This window comes from Carcharhinus amblyrhynchos, chromosome 25 (genome assembly GCF_965287045.1).
Source record: "Carcharhinus amblyrhynchos chromosome 25, sCarAmb.v2.hapA, whole genome shotgun sequence".
NCBI lineage: Eukaryota > Metazoa > Chordata > Chondrichthyes > Carcharhiniformes > Carcharhinidae > Carcharhinus > Carcharhinus amblyrhynchos.
Window position 1 is genome coordinate 39,563,354 of NC_137348.1, and position 24,447 is coordinate 39,587,800.

The window sequence follows — 24,447 nt, forward strand, 5'->3', positions numbered from 1 at the left end:
GAATAACCTCCTTCCACGCTGTAAAGATTCTGTGAACATTTCTCTTAATAACCACAATATTCCACTTACTCCCCTCCTCATTCAAGAGATTGACATTTAAGAAATGTGTTATTCAAGAACTAATAATGGGTGATGGAGTCATAGAACATTAAAGCGCAGTACAGGCCCTTCGGCCCTCAATGTTGCACCAACCAGTGGAACCAATCTAATGACCCTATAACCTAAACTATTCCAATGTTATCCATATGCCTATCCAACAACTATCTGAACACCCTTAAAGTTGGTGAGTCCACAACTGCTGCAGGCAGGGCATTCCACGCCCTTACTACCCTCTGAGTAAAGAACTTACATCTGACATCCGTCCTATAACTACCACCCCTTAATTTAAAGCTATGTCCCCTCGTGTTAGCCCTCACCATCCGAGGAAAAAGGCTCTCACTGTCCACCCTGTCTAACCCTCTGATCATCTTGTATGCCTCAATTAGGTCACCTCTTAACCCTCTTCTCTCTCACGAAAACAACCTCAAGTCCCTCAGCCTTTCGCAGAGTCACAGTGGCGTGTAATGGATGAGGATTCATTCAGCAATACAAGGCCAGACCATTCCGCCACTGCATTAGGCTGTTAATTACCTCACTATTAGTCAACGAAAACAGCGACGCCACTTACAGAATAAAGTACACTTGATGGAGCAGACACTTCCTGCAGCCAGTAACAACCCACACAAGCACTGACCTAAATATGGAGTGTTTCCCACAAGGCAATGCTTGAAGTGATCTGCCAGGGTAGGCAGTTCCTCTTACCTTTGCCCACTGCTGGGCTCTGTTCCTCATGCGGTTTGCATTCCTCTCTTCTGCGTAAAGCGCCCCCATAAAGGAGCCAATCGAGGTCCCGCCCACCATATCGATGGGGATACCGGCCTCATGCATCGCTCGAATAATCCCCACCTGAGAACAGCCCCTGCAGACACAAGTACAAGTTCGTCTGGTTACAGCTCAGAGGATAGATCAGCATTTTCCAGCCCTGACTGACAGTAATCGCCCCCTCGGGGTGCAGTCAGACTTCATTAACAGTTAGAATGTGAAACTTCACCACCACAGGAAGAGATTGAGGCAACTGACTTTCAAAAGAAAACGCGATGAGTACGTTAAAGAAGATTAGAGAGATGCTAAAACACGGAGATAAGGTAGATGGAACAGGAAAGACTTGTGTGGAGTATAAGCAGCAGCACTGAGACGTTGGGCTGAATGGCCTCTTTCTGTGAGCTATAATACTCTAAGTAATTTTCTGTAGTTGGTGCTATATTCCTCAAATGGGCAAAATGTGTTTAATATTAAAAATATGAGCACCCCTGAATGCTCTGTGGGGAAATGCATTGCCTGGTATACTTTTGAGTATCAGAACATTCCATTAAGGCTTGACTATGTAATCGATGTTGATATACCCCACAGCAGTACTGGGGGAATGCCGCACAGTTGGAGGTGCCAAGTTTCAATGAGATGTTCAACTGAGGCCCTATCTGTCCCCCAGGTGGATATGAAAAAGTCCATGGCATTATTTTAAGGTGAATCTTTTGTGAATCAACCCCCCACCCCGCCCTGCCACAACTACCCCAACTGAGCAAGGACATTCTTTTGTGAATATGCCCCCCCCTCCCCCGCCACAACCACCCCAATTCCTATCCCCAATGTCTTGCTCAATAATTATTCCTCAACCAACTTCGCTGGAACAGATTAGGGATAGAGCTTCTATTTCAGACACAGCTAAGAAATCGGGCACAAATGACACTGGTTAGGTTATTGTTCAAATTCCCACTATAATACATTTATATAATGACACCAAACAAAGTCTTCCATGCACCAACAAAATCAGCAAGTGTAATAGAATGTAACCATTTCTTTCTTGATGTATTCAAGTTTTATTAATAGAGATGAAAACAGTTTTGTCACAAAAGATAAGCATTTTTAATAAATGTCCTGAGTTCCACATTAGGTCATCTGATTTTAAAAATCACTGAAAACTATTTTAAAATTATATTGAATCATTTCACTGGTGTACATTGCTTAGTTTAATTAATTTCTGAGCAAATTATATATACTTTCTAATATGTAAAAACGTTCAAATATCCCCATTAGTTTGTGCGCGCTTCAATTTGAAGAGCAGGACAGCACAGTGGGTTAGCACTGCTGCCTCACTGCGCCAGGGACCCAGGTTCAATTCCAGCCTCGGGTCACTGTGTGTGGAGTTTGATGTTCACCCCGTGTCTGTGTGGGTTTCCTCCGAGTGCTCTGGTTTCCTCTCACACAGTAAGAAGTCTGACAACGCCAGGTTCAAGTCCAACCAATTTATTTGATAGTAAACTCACAAGCTTTCGAGGTTTGTCCCTTCGTCGGGTGAAAGAAGAGTTCTGGCCTCAGACAGAGCATATAACAGCACAGACAGTTTACAGATTACTGATTAGCATTAGTTAATCTGCTATTCAAGTCTTAAAGATGCCGACAATGTGAGTGGAAGGAGCACTGATCACAGGTTAAAGAGATGTGTATTGTCTCCAGATAGTACAGTAAGTGAGGTTTTACAAACCCAGGCAAGTCACGGGGGTTACAGATAGTGTGACATGACTTGAATAGCAGGTTAGTTGTAAAGATTTGCATTCTAATCAGTAATCTGTAAACCGTCTGTGCTGTTATATACTCTGTCTGAGGCCAGTACTCTCCATTCGCCTGACGAAGAAGGAAACCTCGAAAACTTGCGAGTTTACTATCAAATAAATTGGTTGGACTTAAACCTGGTGTTGTCAGACTTCTTACTGTGTTTACCCCAGTCTAACACCAGCATCTCCACATCATTCCTCCCACACTCCAAAAGGTGTGCAGGTTAGGTTGATTAGCCATGATAAATTGCCTCTTCGTGTCAGGGGGACCAGCAGGATAAATATGTGGGGTTGCAGTCGATGCAGACGCAATGTGTTGAATGGCCTCCTTCTGCACTGGAGGGATTCTATGAGCCTCCATCATAGGCATTAACTAGGTGCAATCAGCAGAAATTTGCCACTCTCAGAATTTGCAGCTGGGCTTGGGGTTAGCTTTACGAGTGGAGGTGACTTGGGCAAACTGATTGAGAGCACTGAAGACTGAAGAATCTTGATTTGTGCTTGATGTAACTTACATTCGGTCTTAGAACAAAGAACAAAAACAGCCTGGGAAACAGGCCCTTCGGCCCAACGAGCCCGCGCCACCATCTCAACACCACCAGTCCCCCTCTCCACCCACGACCCTTGTCTAATGTTTTATGGCCTTCCAGATTGAGGGAAACTGATTTAGGGACAATTTATTACTGCCAATCAGCCTAATAGCACATCTTTGGGGTGTGGGAGGAAACCGGAAACTCTTGCCGTGCAGAAATTAGCTGCCATGTTTCTTGTGTTACAACAGTTGACTACACTTGGACGTGAAACTCTTTGCGGCCTTCCGAGGTCATGACAGATGTTATATAAATGCATGTCTCTCCTGACGGTTCTGAACTATGCACACCATAATCTGCCCATGTCCACTTCCAGGTCTGCGCTGAGTGTGCTGCCCCAGTTGTAGGTGGAAATAAAACTTGCCTTCAGCAAGAACAGAAGAGATGCGGGGAGAACAAGCCTTCCCCTCTATGGACCCTGGGGTAGCTGCAGGGTGACTGTGAGCTCAAGATGGCCTCAGCTTGATGAGCTCTCAGGACCAAACAAAGCTGCCAACAATATCCAGTCTTAAGGATGAGGACAGATGGTGGTTGAAGCAGCAGAGTATAAAATAAACCCCATCAAATGCACCAAAGTGAAATTAAACCACCACACTGGGCCAAAACATCAGCAAGAGATACAAAGACCAAGTAAAATTAATATCAGCATTGCTGTTGTGCCATTTAGACCCATCATAGGTTAAAAATAAGATAACATTGAGTCATAAATCACGGGGTCTAAGGTAGCAACTTATGGTTTCCAGGAACAAATGCCAGATTTCATTCTAATTACACATCAGTGATACAGTCCACAAAACACACTAAAAACATAATGAACAGTTACTGGCTTCGCTCCATCATAGGATGTGACTACAGCAGATATAGCCACCCCACGTTTAAACAGCAAGCCCATTAAAAACAAACTTTAAAACATGCACACACACCATCAGTTCTGACTTTTAAATGTTACATACACGGACATGGCAAACCAGCAAGTGATATGGGAGTGAATAACCTCTCCCCAGTCTGGGCAATACAGAGCCGACACAAACAGTTTTGATTTCACCAGCTTCCACGGATCTCTGATGTAGAGTGTCTTATTGCTGAGCGCAAACCCCAGGAGACTGGCCAATGGACCACAACTTCCAGTAGAGGTGTTGTGGACCTCGGGCACTCTTCGTAAAAAGTGTAGAACAAAAGGGGCCGTTTGATTTTCAGCCATTACTGGGGTAGATGATCACAGTTGGGCAGTTGCTGTAAATCACTCAGGCACTGCCTCCTTAGCAAGGCTGTATGTGCGCTGCCACACTCTATCCAGTAACTCCTGCAGGCTGCAAAAGCCCTACATGTCCCACTGGTCACAGCTCTTGAAACACATAGGGAAGTGATTAACACTCACCCACAGAATCCCAACTGTGAAAAAGGAGGCCACTCGGCCCACCCTTTCCTCCACTTCTCAATTCAACCCTGAACCCAACCAGCCCCTTCAGCAACATCACACCTCTCAATCTCCCTCCCCCCACCCGCTGAGCAAGACTTCTCCCTCTCCCAAATCAGCAATATTTCAGCCCTCTCCCCAACAAACATGATCTGATCTGATCTCCCCGTCCCACGTAACACCCAACCCATTCAATGGCTGCCAATCTCTCCACCCAAGGTTGGAACTGGTCACTGTTACCGGCCCCATCAGGCGATTCCAATCCAACTTTATTTCCCCTTTTGCAACAACACTTTCCATGTTCTCTCACCAGTTATAGCTCCCCTCTGCAGGACACACTCTCCCAGCTCATAGAGCATGGAAACAGGCCCTTCCATCCAACTTATCCACACTGCCTTTTTTTGTCAAAAACCACAAAGCTAGTTCCAATTGCCCGCGTTTGGCCCATACCCCTCTATACCCATCTTACCCATGTAACTGTCCAAATGCTTTTTAAAGAGGCAAAATTGTACCCGTGTCTACTACCATCTCTGGCAGCTTGTTGATCTTGGCACCTAGCAATAGTTCTCCTCTCCCAATTGCTGTCTGCTCCTTGCTGCCATTCTAAATACTGCAGGGGAGAAATGAACAGAAACTGTGATAGGAAAGATATGTACACGGTGGAAAGCATGGCACAGAAGTGAAAGTGGGCATGATGAAATAGGGGTTCAGTAGGCTGACCTATTATTATCCTGAGGGATAGGCCTATCCACTGATGCAGGAGCAGGGGGCTCCTGTGTGTACGTTTCAGTTAATCCCCATCCTCAGTGTAGTTACAATGAAATGATGCTGGATCTCAGCAGATCATCTGACATTGTACAAATGGATCCTTTGAGGAGCCAATTAAAAGTTTCATTCATCATCGTACTTGGTTTAAGACTGACACCTTAATGATGAGAAGAAAGGCTGAAGCTAAGAGTAATATAAAAGCCAATATGCCAGCAGCCCATGGGCACTCTACCTGCCAGTATTGTGTTTAAGCTCAGTGTGAAGAATGTACTTTTTACTAGAGAGGCTGACGAACCACTAACACACATCCTCCAGGAGGGAGAGAGAAAACGAGGGGGAAATTTGAAAGGGGAGATAAAATTGAGAAAGAACATTGGATACGAAATATATAACAGTACACACCGCCTGTTATTTTACAATTCTCCACACAACAGAGGGAAAGGGAGGAGTGCTGTAGAACTAAAGCACATTTTGGACAGAGGCCCACAAAGTCAATGAGAACAGTGAGTCACAACACTCACTGTTACAAGTGGTTCGAGTTAGGCACGCATGCTCATGTTCTGATAGAGTCATAGAGGTTTACAGCATGGAAACTGGCCCTTCAGCCCAACTTGTCCATGCCGCCTTTTTGTTTTGAAACCCCTAAGCTGGTCCCAATTGCCTGCATTTGGCCCATATCCCTCTCTACCCATCTTACCCACGTAACTGTCTAAATGCTTTTTAAAAGGCAAAATTGTACTTGCTTCTACTACTGTCTCTGGTAGCTTGTTCCAGACACTCACCTCCCTCTGGATGAAAAGCTTGCCCCTCTGGATAATGGAATGTGATGTGGTGGGGACTCCTGATTAATTAAACACTGGAGTTAACAGGGAATGGACAGGGGGCAGCTGACAATAGCTGCCTGGCACTATGACCCAGCCTTATATGGTTGCACATAAAGGTGGAAATGGCTAGTTATTGGTGGCAGGCACCATGTGAAATTCTTCAGATTAAACATCTTAAGCTCCAATGTTGCCTCAGATACAAATCCGGATTGTTCCTAAGAACTGCAGAAAAAGAATCACTTCAGCAGTCTGTATGGGGACTGGAACAGCACAGGGTGAGATAGCAGCTTTGTCCAATAGCAGCACCCTCACTTTGAGCCTAAACTTTAGGAGCTCGAGTTCTGTTCCAGGAGTTGAACATACAATCTAACTGGTAAGTGGTGAGATTTGTCACTGATTCAAAGATACCCCTAAATGAGACATTTATAATCAAGACCCCATAGCGAAATTGATGGTTTACTGTTTTATTAAGTTCTGTTATGGAACACCAGAGGTGACTGGCATCAGTCATGGCTCAGTCAGTAACGTTCTTGCTCCCCCCCCACCTCCCCGAGTCCAAAGGTCGGAATCCACTCAAGGGCTTTGGCCAAAAAATCCAAGCTGACATTCCAGAACTGAGGAGGCTGAGATATTAAAACCAAGGGCTCACTGTTCCCTCACAGCTGGACTGTTTGATTTTGTTCCCCTGCCAATATTTACCCCTCATCTAATAACCCTAAACAGATTACCTGGTCATTTATCTCACTGCTGTTTGGGGGGCCTTGCTATACACAAATTGGCCAGTGTTTCCAACATTACAATAATGACTGCACTTCAGTGAGGTGGTATCATGCTTTGGGATGTCCTGAGCTTGTGAAAGGCACTATACAAATGCAAATCTTTCTTTTCCCTCCCTTCAAAAACCTGTTACATTGACAGAAATCATATCCCAGGGGCATAAATCAGCTAGATAATCAACATCCTTTCTCAAAGACAGGGGAGTCTAAAATTAGGGGGCATAGGTTTAAGGTGAGAGGGAGAGATACAAAGTGGTCCAGAGGGGCAATTGTTTTACACACAGAGGGTGGTGAGTGTCTGGAAGAAGCTGCCAGAGGTAATAGAGACGGGTACAATTTTGCCTTTTATTAAGCATTTAGACAGTTACATGAGTAATAAGAGTATAGAGGGACATAGGCCAACTGCAAGCAATTGGGACTAGTTTAGTGATTTAAAAGGGGCAGCATGGACAAGTTGGGCCGAAGGGCCTGTTTCCCTCTTGTAAACCTCTATGACTATGAATTTGTGCACCGCATGATGGTTATTTAGTTAGCAAAGTCACTCAGTTCAAATAAATATCCTATTTAATGTCCTCCACTATGTATTCAATGGAGAACCTTCTTGAATTGAACAGCTGTTGAAATTTTGCAATGTTCCAGTTTTTACAGGCATTGATCAGTCTGCATTTTTCAAATCACTGAGTTTGACCTGGTGACTTGCGATTGATTGAACTTGGAAATGGATAAGTGGAGTCATCCAGAAATCTTTATCTCATCCAGATATTGCCATAGCTGGTCAGACAAGGTAAAAACAAAAAAAAACTTTAAAGGGTAAACAAAATGCAGAGTTCAGGATAGAACCTGTGACCTATTTATTATCTTCTACTATGAGAAGCTGGCTAAGCTGAACACCTTTTGGAAATGGGTGTATTATGTTGCTTGTTGTATTACTGTTCAATAAACCCAACTGGCAGCCAAGAGTCCAGAATCTCATCTTGGCAAAATTAATTCAGTAAATCGGATAATTTGCAACAACGCAGCAGGAAAACAGACTGGCATTACAAATTCCCAACTGGTACACTAGCACCTTTCAGCAAAGGCAGCCTGCCATTTCCATCTGGTCACTCTCTCTCTGCTGCATGTTTTTTTTAATTCATTCGTGGGACGTGGCGTCGCTGGCGCTGGCTGGTCAGCATTTATTGCCCATCCCTAATTGCCCTTGGAGGGCAGTTGACAGTCAACCACATTGCTGTGGCTCTGGAGTCACATGTAGGCCAGACCAGGTAAGGACAGCAGATTTCCTTCCCAAAAAGGACATTAGTGAATCTGGTGGGTTTTTCCGACAATTGATAATGTTTCACAGTCATCAGATTCTCAATTTCAGATTTTTTTTTCTTGAATTCAAATTCCACCATCTGCCATGGCAGGATTCAAACCCAGGTCCCCAGAACATTAGTTGAGTTTCTGGATTAATAGTCAAACGATAATACCACTAGGCCATCGTCTCGTTACATTCGATGGTTCATATTCCCTCTGTTGTTGTTTAGCAAGCCCAAAATCATCCAACTCCTTCTCAAAGAAACCAATTAGAGCAACTAGAGTCACCATATTTCAACAATAAACGATAAAATGCTATGTAAATGCAAGTCTCTGAGGAAAGTGATTGCAGCTTTCCCTGCTTTTGGCACCTAGCCGAATACAATATTTAAGATTGGTTATAAAAACCAGACATTAAATATGCACATTTAAATGGTCAGGTTTTTCCTCTCACTGTAGTGTATGTATTCTGACAGATCAGTCAGGCTAGCTCCACACAAGTCTTGCAACATGAAACACAATTCTCTCCTCGACTATAAACTTTCCTTTAAATATCATGATTTATTTCCACCCAAGACTGAAGGGTGGACACCTAAACTTGCAAGGACACGATTGCTTAATGTTGCGGCGATGATAAAAAGATTCATCCATTTAACAAGTCTTTTTAACTTCTAACAGCTGACTTGTCTAATTCAGCTGCATCCTCAGATTTCTCTTCTAATGAGACTCAAACCCAGTATCCAGGTCAGCATTATCTAGAGCAGTCCGTTCAACGCTAAAGATAGAATTTTGCTGGCAGAGGAGTTCATATTATATATATTTATTTATATATACACACCTATCAGAAGCAGTTAGCACCAAAATGCACAGTTAAACACTGACTCAACTCCGACAAGGTCCAACATTGAGCGAGTGCTGTTGTTGTAATCATTGTAAGTCTACCATCTCTGGGGAAGCAATAAAACCAGCAAAGATGCATCAACCCTGATTGTAGTAGCCACAAAAGTCCTTTGCACTAACTTTTACTAATGGAAGTCTTACTGATTACAGATAATGAAGCCATAATGACTCTCCAGTGGAACCTAATGACAAAAACTTCTGGGCTCTCATTCAACATCCCGGACATCTAAAGAAAACTTATTTTTAATTAATTTACAAGTAAGATACCAGACTTAAGAGGTTATAATTATCAGGTTTAAACTGAAGAGTGAAACCCTCCTCGAGGAAAGTGAGGGCTCAGAGGTAATGACAGAGATCTTTAAAACTATTAAGGGGTTTAATGGGTAGATGTAGAGAAGGCATTTCACTTGTAGGGTGTCTAAAACTAGCGACAGTGAGTAGAATGTACAAGGATGTTGCCTGGACTGGGAGGCATGCCTTATGAAGTTAGGTTGAGGGAACTGGGTCTCTTTTCCCTGGAGAGACGTAGATTGAGAGGCGACCTGATAGAGGTTTATAAAATGTTGAGAGGAATAGATAGGGTGGATTCTCAGAGGCTATTTCCCCGGGTTGAAATGGTCGCTACGAGAGGACACAGGTTTAAGGTGCGGGGAGGAAAGTACAGAAGTGATGTTAGGGGTAAGTTTTTCACTCAGAGGGTGGTGAGTGAGTGGAATCGGCTGCCGTCAGTGGTGGTGGAGGCGAACTCGCTGGGGTCTTTTAAAAGACTTCTGGATGAGTATATGGGGTTTTATGGGATTGGGGGTTATAGATAGGTGTTGATGTGATCGGCGCAACTCGTGGGCCGAAGGGCCTGTTTGTGCTGTAGTGTTCTATGTTTCTAATGTAGTAGCTAATAAATATGGTAAGTTTGACCTAGAGAATGGTTAAGTATGGAATTCAATACCACAAGGAATAGTTGAGGCAAACAGTTTTGTTGCATTTAAGGGTAAGCAAGCTAGGTCAGTACGAGGCAGAGAGGAACTAAAGGATATGCTGGTAGGGTTGGGAAGGATTCATGTGGAGCCAAATAGCCTGTTTATGTGCTATAAATTCTATGTAATGCAATTAATCAAATCACAGTCACCATCCAAGTAAGCCAGCTTTGATAATGCTGCTTTCTGATTCATTCGTCCTTTCTTTCAACAAAAAGCCCAATCAGGGGGTGTAGGGTACCCATAGTGTAGCATGGTAGAATGCTGTGTGCCCCAAATGCCCATACCCTAAGGGCACTCATAACATATCCTCGGGCTCTTACCCCAAACGAGGGAATCAAATCCAATGAGTGTGAAATCATCCCATCCTAGGTACAAGGCATAGAATCCCTACAGTGCAGAAGGAGGTCATTGAGCCCATCGAGTCTGCACTGACCACAATCCCACCCAGGCCTATTCCCGTAACCCCACATATTTACCCTGCTTATCCCCCTGATATCCCTGACATTAGGGGCAATTTAGCGTGGCCAATCCAACCAAACCCGCACAAGTTTGGACTGTGGGAGGAAACCGGAGCATCCAGAGGAAACCCGTGCAGACACGAGGGAGAACTTGCAGACTCCACACAGATAGTGACTCGAGGCTGGAATTGAACCTGGGTCCCAGGCACTGTGAGGCAGCAGTGCTAACCACTGTGCTACCATATCACCCTTTGAAATAATTCATTTAACAGAACAGCAAAGGCAACGGGAGCTGAAGGGGAGATGAAGATATCTCACGACCAGGACAGGCTCCACTTACACTGTCAGCCTTAACAGGAACAGTCTGCTTTCAGCTGTTTTAGTTTTATGCTGACTGTTCTGCATTTACTTTGCTGCAATATTCTGCTTCTTGCCCATTGAACGCTGTCAGATCTGCTGGATATCAAACTCAATAAAAGTGCCTTTCATGGAAATTGCATAATTGATTTTCTGGTTGGTGATTCCAGACGACAGTGCAAGGTCCAGCAGCATTTCAAACAGATATAATGCCAAATGGCACCTAATATCATAAACATCTCTCAGCCTCAACACTGGGGGACTAACAGAGAGCATTACATAATCATCCCGTTTCTGAGAAACCTTTCAGAAGATCAATGGTTGAGCTAAAGTTTTTAAACCACTCAACCATGCAAGAGGAAGGAATGGGAATGACGAGAGGGGAGAGTGGTCTCTTAATTTTCAGACCGTTCTAACTGATTTCCCAGTGACTGCCCATCCTCATGGACAAAGAGTTTGGCCTTCCTCATCACAAACAGTTTTGTCCTCATTTGAAACCAGCCGTGTGTTACCAATGGCAAAGACACATATAAAGCAAAAAGGTTTTGTCACCAGAGTCAGGCTGTGCGAGATGGAAAACGCTGGATGTAAACATTCACCCAAGTATTTGGACGTGGCTGTACACGAACAGTTCGGGGCGATGGCAGGTCAGACCTGAACTCAGAGCCTCAAACGCGGTTTGGAAAGTAGAAACCTTGGCAATGTCCCATCGTTGGACATTGGCAAGACAAAGTGGGGAAAAAGTACTCCCTATTTACTGAGCTCACCCATTTGGATCATGTGCATCGCAGGTTAATTTGACAAATATCCAGAAATGAATTTTAAAAGCAATGTTTGTAGTGGCATTCATTGAAAAAGCCTTGAATCAATTACATTTCCAAAGCTCATCAAATGCTTTCGTTAAGTTTCCGCCGTCCCACACAACCTTTGTGACTGTGACAAAGGTAAGCTAGCCCCCTACTATCCATCCGCTGCCTTTGACATGGCTGACCATCTGATCCTCTTCCAGCGCCTCTCCAGTCTCACCCAGCTGAGTGGGGAGCATTCATTCGATCCCATCCTTATCATGGGCCATGAATTCTCCTCCTGCTCAAACACTGCTTTCTGTTGTCCCTCAGGTGATCAGTCCTTAGCCTCCTTTTTCTCATCTGTATGATGCTTATTGACAACATCATTTGAAAGTATAGCGACTAATGTTCAGCTCTACCTCACTGCCCCTGCTCTCCATTCCTTCACTCTCTTTAATTATCACACTCTTTGTCTGCCTTCCAACACTAGATGAGCAGATTGGAAAGACTGAAGACAATACTTTCTGCAATATCCACAGAATCCCTACAGTGCAGAAGGAGCCAACTGGCCCATCAAGCCTGATAACAACCCCACCCAGGTCTTATCCCCATAACCCCACGTATTTATTCTGCTAATTCCCTGACACTAAGGAGCAATTTAAGAACATAAGAACGTAAGAAATAGGAGCAGGAGTAGGCCATCTAGCCCTTCGAGCCTGCCCCGCCATTCAATAAGATCATGGCTGATCTGTTGTGGCTCAGTTCCACTTTCCCGCCCTCTCCCCATAACCCTTAATCCCCTCTCTTATCAAGAACCCAACCCGCTTCTTAAAAATATTTAGCGAGGCAGCCTCCACCACTTCAACGGGCAGAGAATTCCAGAGATTCACCACCCTTTGAGTGAAGAAGTTCCTCCTCAACTCCGTTCTAAACCGCCTCCCCTTTATCTTGAGGCTGTGCCCCCTAGTCCTACTGTCTTTTTTGAGCGGGAAGAGTCTCTCCACCTCTATCCTATCCATCCCATTCATCATCTTATACGTCTCAATGAGATCTCCCCTCATTCTTCTAAACTCTAACGAGTACAAGCCTAGTTTATTCAGCCTCTCCTCATAGCTCAATCCCCTCAACTCCGGTATCAGCCTAGTAAACCTCCTCTGCACTCCCTCCAGGGCCAAAATATCCTTGCGCAGGTGCGGCGCCCAAAACTGCACACAGTACTCCAGCTGCGGCCTCACCAATGCCCTGTACAGCTGCAGCAAGACCTCCCTACTTTTATATTCAATCCCCCTCGCTATGAAGGCCAGCATCCCATTCGCCTTCCTGACCACCTGCTGCACCTGCAAGCTGGGTTTTTGCGACTCATGCACAAGGACCCCGAGGTCCCTCTGCATCGTCGCCTGCTGCAGTTTTTCGCCACGTAAGTAATAGTCCTTCCTACCATTCTTCCTACCAAAGTGGACCACCTCACACTTGCCAACAATAAATTCCATTTGCCATTTCCTGGCCCATTCGCACAGCCTATCTAGATCCTTCTGCAGACTCTCCACACCCTCCGCACAATTTGCCTTTCCCCCAATCTTGGTGTCATCAGCAAATTTCGACACCCTGCACTCAGTTCCCTCCTCCAGATCATCTATATAAATGGTAAATAGCTGAGGCCCCAGCACCGACCCCTGGGGCACCCCACTAGTCACCAACCGCCAATCCGAATAGCCTAACCTGCACATTTTTGAAGTGTGAGAGGAAACTGGAGCACCCAGAGGAACCCCATGCAGGCACAGGGAGAACGTGCAAACTCCACACAGACAGTGATCCAAGGTCAGAATCGAACCCGGGTCCCTGGCGCTGTGAGGCAGCAGTGCTAACCACTGTGCTGCCTTGCCAGCTCAGGTGTCCAATTTTGCTTCATAACGCTGCGAGGAACCTTGGGACATTAAAGGTACTATTGAAATGAAGTTATTGGTTTGGGGCTCTCCCTGTTCCCACTGATTATGGTGCCAGCTCCAAGCCAGAATTAGGCATTGGGATGTTCAGCTTCAGCAGAATCCTGGAGTTCAAGCTGTTTGTGTAAATGATGAACAGTGGCCCCAGCATCGATCCTTGCGGAGTGCCACTTCTCACCTTTTATCAATCTCAGTAACTACCTTTAAACTCTCTATTTCCTGTTTCTGCAACCCAGCTTGCTGTCCATTTTGTACCTGCCCGCTGAGGCCCCACAGTCTTGGATTTCCAGCGTTCACAGTATGTTGTTTTTGTTACAGTTCCCTCAAATTGTTCAGTCTCCTTTCCAAAATATAGAAAGGAACATTAGCCCTCCAACAGTCCCCGGCATCATTCTCTTTCCTAATGAACTACTGTAGGAATACAATTGTGCTTCTGCTACCTCTTCCCCAGCTTCTGTTAACATGCACAGATTCAATTCATCCAGGGACACAGAGTTTTATTTTCTACAAGTTTGACTAGTTAGTCAGTGATCGCCCACCACCCCTCGCCAGCCCTTAACCCGCTCTTTTGGAAATATCTTCAACTTGTGGAACTTGCGCAGAACGGAGTGCAGACAGTGGGATGGGAAGGGAGAGAAAATCAGAAGGCAATGGGTTATGAAGGCACCTGAGATCTGAGCTGCACACAGTCTGTGGCCTGTAATATCATATCCCAAATCCCATATCTGTGAACTCATAGTTCTCAAGGAAGCTCCAGTCTGTGCTTGGCAATGTGTTCTGCCATCTGCCAAAGGAACAGAGGGACAGCTGACCCCAGCTGTGTGAACCTAAATATTGGGTGTCCTCCAAATGATATTTCTGTTTTAGACAGTTACATTCCACCGCAAGTCCTGATGTTGTCAAATAATTTATTTTAGTCGTTATTATCCATGTAATGAAACCCCAGCTATCCATTTCGATGACTCATCTGGCACCATCTGTTAGTCTGCATGTAATTTACCCCTGAACATCAATTAGTCTGTGCGCAATGTAACCCTGACTGACCAACACACTCAGACACTGATTATAAGCTGACTGTAACATCTCTGTTCCACTGAGAACGAATAGCCACAGATGCCGTCGGAAATGATCAGCACCATCTTCTGGTGATGTTGGAGAGCACAGTAAGAAGTCTCACAACACCAGGTTAAAGTCCAACAAGGTTTATTTAGTAGCAAAATACACTAGCTTTCGGAGCGCTGCCCCTTCGTCAGGTGAATAGGAGTTCTGTTCACAAACAGGGCGTATAAAGACAAACTCAATTTACAAAACAACGATTGGAATGAGAGTCTTTACAGGTGATCAAGTCTTAAAGGTACAGGCAATGAAAGTGGAGAGTTAAGCACAGGTTAAGGAGATATATATTGTCTCCAGAAGGACAATTAGTGAGGTTTTGCAAGCCCAGGCAAGTCGTTATGGGGGTTACAGATAGTGCGACATGAACCCAAGATCCCGGCTGAGGCCGTCCTCATGTGTGTGGAACTTGGCTATTAGTCTCTGCTCAGCGACTCTGCGCTGTTGTGTGTCCTGAAGGCCGCCTTGAAGAACTTTTACCCGAAGATCAGAGGTCGAATGCCCGTGCACACTGAAGTGCTCCCCAACAGGAAGAGAACAGTCTTGCCTGGCGATTGTCGAGCAGTGTTCATTCATCCATTGTCGTAGCGCCTGCACGGTCTCCCCAAAGTACCATGCCTCAGGACATCCTTTCCTGCAACGTATCAGGTAGACAACGTTGGCCGAGTTGCAAGAGTATGTACCACGTACCTGGTGGATGTGTTCTCACGTGACATGATGGCATCTGTGTCGATGATCCGGCATGCCTTGCAGAGGTTGCTGTGGCAGGGTTGTGTGGTGTCGTGGTCACTGTTCTGAAGGCTGGGTAGTTTGCTGTGGACAATGGTCTGTTTGAGTTTGTACAGTTGTTTGAAGGCAAGAAGTGGGGGTGTGGGGATGGCCTTGGCGACATGTTTGTCTTCTTCAATGACATGTTGAAGGCTCCAGAGAAGATGTCGTAGCTTCTCCGCTCCGGGGAAGTACTGGACGACGAAGGGTACTCTGCCTACTGTGTCCCATGTTTGTCTTCTGAGGTGGTCGGTGCGATTTTTCGCTGTGACGCGTCAGAACTGTTGATCGATGAGTCGAGCGCCATATCCTGTCCCTACGAGGACATTTTTCAGCATCTGGAGGTGTCTGTTGCGATCCTCATCTGTACCAGGTACACGGTACATATTTGCAACTCGACCAATATTGTCTACCTAATATGCTGCAGGAAAGGACGTCCCGAGGCTTAGTGCACTGGGGAGACCGTGCAGACACTACGACGACGGATGAATGAACACCGCTCGACAATCACCAAGCAAGACTGTTCTCTTCCTGATGGGGAGCACTTCAGTGGTCATGGGCATTCGGCCTCTGATCTTCAGGTAAGCGTTCTCCAAGGCGGCCTTCACGACACACGACAGCGCAGAGTCGCTGAGCAGAGACGGATAGCCAAGTTCTGCCTCAACTGGGATCTTGGGTCCACGTCACACTATCTGTAACCCCATAACGACTTACCCGGGCTTGTAAAATCTCACTAACTGTCCTTCTGGAGACAATATACATCTCTTTAACCTGTGCTTTACGCTCTCGCCACTCGTGCTGCCTGTACTTTTAAGGCTTGATTAGCTGTAAAGACTCGCATTCCAATCGCTATTTTGTACATTGAGTTTGTGTTTTTATATGCCCTGTTTGTGAATGGAACTCCCAGTCACCTGACGAAGGGGCAGTGCTCCGAAAGCTAGTGGATTTTCTACCAAGTAAATCTGTTGGACTTTAATCTGGTATTGAGACTTCTTACTGTGTTTACCCCAGTCCAATGCCAGCACTTCCACATGATGTTGGAGAGTGCAGGGAACAGAGTCAGTAACAGCTCAGAGATTCAGATGCAAAAATTCTGCTGCTGTTATAATGCGTTCAGCTCCTAGAACCACTTTTTCTGCAATATGTAAAAAAAACCCCCACTAATTTACATAATGCCTCTCACAATCTCAACGTCTCAAAGCGCTTTACAATCACTTAAGTATTTACGAAGTTTCGGTGCTGTTGTGAGTAACATTGGAAATCTGACAGCCAATTTGCACTCAGCAAGTCCCACCAAACAGTAATCTGATAATGGCCAGATAATCAGGTTTGGTGATGATGACTGAAGAATAAATATTGGCCAGAATCCATGGATGACTAAGATGTGCAATGACGCGCAGGTTAGGCTGAATTGCCCCTTTAGTGTCAGGGGGACTAGCAGGGTAAACACGTGGGGCAATAGGGATAGACCCCTGGCGGGGGGTGGATTTTTGTCAGTGCAGACTCGATGAGCCAAAAGGCCTCCTTCTGTGCTGTCAGGATTCTATGACTCCGTTACTCAGAGTACTGCTGCAGGATCTTTGAAGAGTTGTCGGGAGAGCAGGCAGGGCTTCAGTTTAATGTCTCAGTTGAAAGACTATTTCCAACAGAATGGGGGCACTGAATTTGCCTGGTTCATACAGTGGCAGCCATTTGGACATTGAGCGATGCGGGTATAAACGTCACACGCAGAGGAATTTTGACTGTCATGAACAGAATTGCCATCCCAATTCACAACATGCCCACAATCTGGCACTACACAATTTCCACCCACCCACAGCTGCTGCCAAGCCACAGCCTCCCCACCCCACAGCAGCAGCACTCTCACTCCAAGACCAGAAACCCAAAGTGGCTTTGGAGAGGGTGTTCCATACCACAGGCGTTTATGACATAGAGCACAGAACACTACAGCACAAACAGACCCTTCGGCCCATAAGTTGCACCGATCATATCCCTACCTACCAGGCCTATCTATAACCCTCAATCCCATTAAATCCCACGTACTCATCCAGAAGTCTCTTAAAAGACCCCAATGAGTTTGCCTCCACCACCACCGACGGCAGCCGATTCCACTCACCCACCACCCTCTCCACAGTTTTCTGGTCTGGCCTCTGAAGGTATACAAGGGGAATAAGTATTAAACCATTTGTTTGGAGAATTTGTCAACAGAGACAAGGTAGAGTTATTGACAAAAGATCTTTGCTGACAATATTACTGCATTTAGTGGATAGCACAAGGCCATTGCATTTGTTGAAGGAAAAGGGCACAGTCACAATTTTAGTTGTTGATCTTAATGATAAAGAAAAGGATGATATAAAATCACTGTTAGACTGCTGGGCAGGATTGTAATTCCCCATCATTGCAAGTAGCTATTGGGTGATTGAGCCTGTACAGGAACTAAGAATTGCCCAAAATAAGGCTGACTGAAAGGAACCCTGCCTGTTGATTTCTCATGATCCCCGGTGTCTGGGAAAGGATTGTTCTCCATCCCATTAAATAGCAAAAAGCAGTAAGAATCACAAAATTAAAAGAACCCTCAAGTCATTAAACATCAACCTTAATTTTCTAGAGATTTGATTTGGCTCAGTGGTTAGCACTGCTGCCTCACTGCACCAGGGACCCCGGTTCAATTCCCAGCTTAGGTCACTGTCTGTGCAGAGTTTGCACGTTCTCTCCATAGGTTTCCTCCGGGTGCTCCGGTTTCCTCCCACTGTATGAAAGACGTGGTTAGATGCATTGGCCATGCTAAAATTCTCCCTCAGTGTACCCAAACAGGCGCCCGAGTGTGGCAACTAGGGGATTTTCACAGTAACTTCATTGCGGTGCTAATGTAAACCTACTTGTGACACTAATAAATAAACATAAACAACACAAATGCAGCAATTTCATGCAGCACAGCGAGAGAGATTCTCACAAGGTGAACTGCGGAGTGGCAGGAATCATCCAGCAATTTAGCAATTTGCAACTGGCAACAAATCTGTTCATCACCACAAGTTGTCAATGATTTGCACACTGATTACGTGAGTACCGTTAAACTCCTTATTCCCCCGGCAAATTCTGAGTAATTGTAATGGCTGCTAAAGCCATGCACGCAATATGTGGAGGCCCAGCTCCCACCAGGGACATTCTGCTGCTCCCCATTCTAAATGTTGTACCTGGAAGAATTGGGCAATTATTCCGCACATCACATCTGCAGGAATCGTGATTCATCCTAGTCACAGACACATCTGAACCCAACTCACAGAGCGCTTGTTCACATCTACAATCTCGTGTCAAAAAGCACACTACCCCTGGTGTAATTTTTCAAAGTCAAGAGTCAGCCTCCTAATGTTTCCCAGACTTAATAACGCTGATTAATAACGTGCTGTTCAAAGACAAGATTCCAGCCTTTTTGCTTTAAATTGAAGATTACAAGGGAACCACAAAGTGGAGCAAACTTCAGATAAAAACATCTGCCATAAAATCCCTGCAATTGTTCTCATCAGTCCCATTAATCAATTCACCCCCAAACAGCTATACCAAGTCTGACATGGGTTGAGCAACAAACGCCAATGATACTCGTGTTCCAAAAAATGAATCTCAGAAGTTCACTCCTTTTCCAGATACTGACCAACTTGCCAAGTGATGTTAAGTCATTGATGTTCTACTGGAGCAAGCTAATGGGCAATGAATGATTGACACATAAAGCAGCAGCATAATTAAGGACCTCACGCACCCCGGACATTAGAACATAGAACAGTACAGCACAGTACGGGCCCTTCGGCCCTCAATGTTGTGCCCAGCTATGTCCAAACTCAAGATCAAGCTATCCCATTCCCTATAATTCTGGTGTGCTCCATCTGCCTATCCAATAACCACTTGAAAGTTCCTAAAGTGTCCAACTCCACTATCACAGCAGGCAGTGCATTCCACACCCCAACAGCATGATTCCTGACATGAGGAGACAGTGTTACATGTCACAGGCATCCGAGTGAAGAATCCACCTTGGACGGCCCTCCTATATCTCCCACCATGAACCTTATAGTTCTAGTAAGTCGCCTCTCATCCTCCTCCGCTCTAAAGAGAAAAGCCCCAGCTCCCTCCACCCTTCCTCAGAAGACTGACCCTCCAAACCAGGCAGCATCCTGGTAAATCTCCTCTGCACTCTCTCCAAAGCTTCCACATCCTTCTTATTATAAGGTGACCAGAACTGCACACAATATTCCAAATGTGGTCTCGCCAAGGTCTGGTATAGTTTCAGCATAACCCCACGACTCAAACTCAAACCCCCCGTTAATAAACGCTAACACACTATAAGCCTTCTTCATGGCTCTATTCACTTGAGTGACAACCTTCAGAGATCTGTGGATATGAACCCAAAGATCTCTCTGTTCCTCCACATTCCTCAGAACCCTGCTGTTGACCCTGTAATCTGCATTCAAGTTTGTCCTACCAAAATGAATCACCTCGCACTTATCAGGGTTAAGCTCCATCTGCCCAGCTCTGCATCCTATCAATGTCTCTTTGCAGCTTACAAGAGCCCTCCACCTCATCCACTACTCCACCAATTTTGGTGTCATCAGCAAATTTACTAACCCACCCTTCAGCCCCCTCTTCCAAGTCATTGATAAAAATCACAAATACCAGCACTGATCCCTGTGGTACACCGCTGGTAACTGACCTCCAGTCTGAAAATTTTCCCTCCACCACCACCTGCTGTCTTCTATGAAACAGCCAGTTACTTATCAAATCGGCCAAATTTCCTTCTACCCCACACCTCCTTACTTTCTTCATGAGCCTACCATGGGGAACCTTATCAAACGCCTTACTAAAATCCATGTATACGACATCAACTGCTCTACCTCCGTCTACACATTTAGTTATCTCCTCAAAGAATTCAATCAAATTTATGAGGCAGGACTTGCGCTCACGAAACCATGCTGACTATCCCGAATTAAGCTGCATCTTTCCAAATGGTCAATAATCCTATCCCATAGGACCTTTTCTATTAATTTACCGACCAAAGTAAGACTAACTGGCCTATAATTACCAGGGTCATTCCTACTTCCTTTTTTGAAGCGAGAAACAACATTCAACACTCTCTAGTCCTCTGGCACAATCCCTGTGGACAGCAAGGACCCAAAGATCAAAGCTAAATGCTCCCCAATCTCATCCCTTGCCTCCCAAAGTATCCTAGAATGTATCCCATCTGGCCCAGGAGACTTATCGACCCTCAGGTTTTCAAAATTGCTTAAACATCTTCCCTCAGAACATCTACCCCCTCCATCCCATCAGCCTGTATCACACACTCATCCTCAAAAACATGGCCTGTCTCCTTAGTGAGCACTGAAGAAAAGCATTCAACACCTCCCCTATCTCCATACACAAGTTCCCATTACTATCCTTGACTGGCCCTAACCTCACCCTGGTCATTTTTTTATTTCTCACGTAAGAGTAAAAAGCCTTGGGGTTTTCCTTTATCCAACCCGCCAAGGAGTTCTCATGCCCCCTCCTAGCTCTCCTAAGCCCTTTCTCTCTCCTATCTTCTTCCATCAGGAAAAAGATACAAAACACCTGAGGTCACATACCAGTCAACCCAAGAACAGCTTCTTCCCTGCTGCTGTCAGACTTCTGAATGGAGCTACCTTGCATTAAGGTGATCTTTCCCTACACCCTAACTATGACTGTAACACTACATTCTGCACCTCTCCTTTCCTTTTCTATGTATGGTATGCTGTGTCTGTACAGCACATAAGAAACAATACTTTTCACCATATGCTAATACACGTGACAATAATAAATCAAATCAACAACCCCGCCCCCCCCCCCACCAAAAAACTCCCTTTGCCAATCCCCCATCCCCACCCCAAAAGCAGCAATGTGATAGTGATTGGATAATTGGTTTTAAGTACAAGTTTGAAACACACTTGTGTCCAGTTTACAAAATGGACACGCGGTCTGGGATGCGCAAAATGACCTCAATAGATCGTAGAGGTCAATGTGGCATTGAAGACTCTTCTCTCCAGCTCGCCAAGTGATGCTGGGATAAATACTGCATAACGGGAGATTTTAATTATTCGGAGGATTAAGAGATTCGTAGACACAGTAAAAGATTGCTAACATATTGCGCTTATGAGCAAACCAGGGATAATCAGCACTGCATTTTTATTATTCAAGTCCAAACTGGCCAAACCAGAGATGTTAAAAATGTAATGCTAACTGCGGATTTCACAAGGATTTAGCTGCACTGGCGCAGCAGGACACTTCAATCCAGTCACTTCGGAAAACCCCAGCGGCAAAGAAATTAGCAACACAGAAGAAAGACGGACTATATTGGAGATCATTCTGATGCTTGTACTCAAAGTCAGCAAACAAGCACAAGGTTAAACAAAGTCAAAATTCTATTCGAGGAACATCAGACGTAAAGATTCCTTCACAGACAAAAAGAACAAACGCTCTGGAGAACTAAAGCATTGAACTCAGCAAAAATTCCTGTCAGGAGATCATAGCTAACTTTCACATTAGAATGATCCCCAATCTATTCCATGTTTCTCCTGCATTGCTAATTTCTTTGCCACGTGGATGAGGCGACAATGGGCAACTGTTTCTCAATGTCCAAGCTGGGGAGAAGGTTTAGGTATTTCAGAAGTCAGAAAAAATAAAGGACTTAATTGGACTTTCTCAAGCCAGATTGAGGTGAACTCCCAGGAAATGGCAGAGGTTCTATATGATTATGCATCGGAACAAAGGGCTTAGGAGCAGACACAGGTCAGGGGTACGCCACATCCGTATTCACTTCAGTATTCACTAATGTCCTTTACGGAAGGAAATCTGCCATCCTTACTTGGTCTGGCCTACATGTGACTCCAGAGTCACAGCGACGTGGTTGTCTCTCAACTGCCCTCTAAGGGCAACTAGGGATGGTCAATAAATGCCAGCTAGCAAGCGATGCTAATTTGGACGAATTAATTTAAAAAAGTACACAATTCTCTGCTATAATTAATGCAATGTATGGTGATAAGAACATAAGAAATAGGAGGAGTAGACCATCTAGCCCTTCGAGCCTGCCTCGCCATTCAACAAGATCATGGCTGATCTGAAGTGGATCAGTTCCACTTTCCCACTTTCTCCCCATAACCCTCGTTTCCCTGTCTATCAGAAACCTATCTACCCGTGACTTAAATATATTCAGCGAGGTAGCCTCCAACGGGCAGAGAATTCCAGAGATTCACCACCCTTTGAGTGAAGAAGTTCCTCCTCAACTCTGTTCTAAACTGTCCCCCCGCTTGTTTTGAGGCTGTGCCCTCTAGTCCTGCTATCCTTTCTAAGCGGGAAGAATTTCTCTACCTCTACCCTATCCATCCCTTTCATTATCTTGTACGTCTCTGTAAGATCCCCCCTCAGCCTTCTAAACTCCAACGAGTACAGACCCAGTCTATTCAATCTCTCTTCAAAGGCTAACCCCCTCATCTCCAGTATCAGCCTAGTGAACCTCCTGTGTACTCCCTCCAAGGCCAATATATCCTTTCGCAAATGCGGTGACCAATGATGGTGTAACTTCAAATGTCAAAGAAAAGTACAGTCATTTATTTAGTGTGTAGCATGACCAACGGATGACCCAAAGAACTTTACAGACAATGAAGTGCTTTGGAAGTGAAGGCACTGTTATAATGTGGGAAACGCAGCAGTAATTTTCTCACAGCAACTTTCCACAGACATCAGTGTGATAATAACAAGGAATTCTGTGTTTGTGATGCTGATCGAGTGCTACCACGGATGACACAAGTAGTAGCTGTAGATTTAATCATGGAAAGAATTAATGATCTCAAAACAGATTGAAATGCTTGCCCGCATGACGTGATGGACCAGCTGGTCTTCTCCTCACAAACACTCTTACATTTTGTGCGTGTCTCTCTCCTGCAGGCACAGTGTTAGCTTTCGCACGTATTCGTGATCTGTGGCTATAAAATTCTTACACTGTTAGCAACCCCATCATCACTACCTTCGATAAGTTGCAGATTACTCCGGCTCAACGTTAAGATGACCAGAGACTACGTGATTGCTGGCCTTGCATCCTCTGCACAGAGGGACATTGTACCAAACAAAACAACACATTCCATGACAAAAGTTCTAGCTGCACACAACTTAGTGTGTCCCTTACAAATGGAATCGCTAGGTCAGTTAGTGACCAATTGTTCTTAGCAAATCCTTAGTTCGATTAAGGGTTAGAATCAGTCACGGAATGGTTACTGCACCGAGGAAGGCCATTCAGACTTTGGCAAGAGCAATTCAGCTGGTCCCTCTCTCCCAATGTGCCCACATAGTCTTGTCAATATTTTCTCTTCACGTAATTATCCAATTTCCTTTGAAATCCATGATGGAATCCGCCTCTAAGATACTCTCACGTATTGTATTCCAGGCCCTAACCATATGCTGTGTAAAAAAAAACTTTTCCTTATATTCCCTTTGGTACTTTTGCATTAAATCTGTGTGCTTTAGAGAGTATTCTGAAAAGGGAAATCTGTTTCTCCCTATCTACTCTGTCCAAAGCCATGATTTTGAATAGCTCTATCAAATCTGCTCAACCATCTCCTCTCCAAGATCTTCAGTGCTTCAATCTACTCCGATAACTGGAGTCTGGGAGGAGTCTGGACACTGCAAACTGGTAGTTGTCCAGCTGAATGAGAGCATAAGAAACACCTCAGGAGAAATCTGGTCAACAAACGCCACCAGTGATCTGCAACACCGCACCACCACAAATCCGTCATGAAGCTAGCACAGCACAGTGGCTCAAAAGACTGCA

The 24,447-nt window shown here is 45.0% G+C and overlaps 1 protein-coding gene across 2 annotated transcripts in view; it reads right to left on the minus strand.

The window, feature by feature from the left end:
* The window catches only part of pnpla7b (patatin-like phospholipase domain containing 7b), a 309,370-nt gene that overhangs the window by 66,087 nt on the left and 218,836 nt on the right, over positions 1-24,447 (minus strand). For both annotated transcript variants that reach the window (XM_080212442.1, XM_080212443.1), the window contains one exon: positions 802-958. In XM_080212442.1, coding sequence (XP_080068568.1) covers positions 802-958 — 157 coding nt within the window. The remainder of the gene's footprint in view (positions 1-801; positions 959-24,447) is intronic.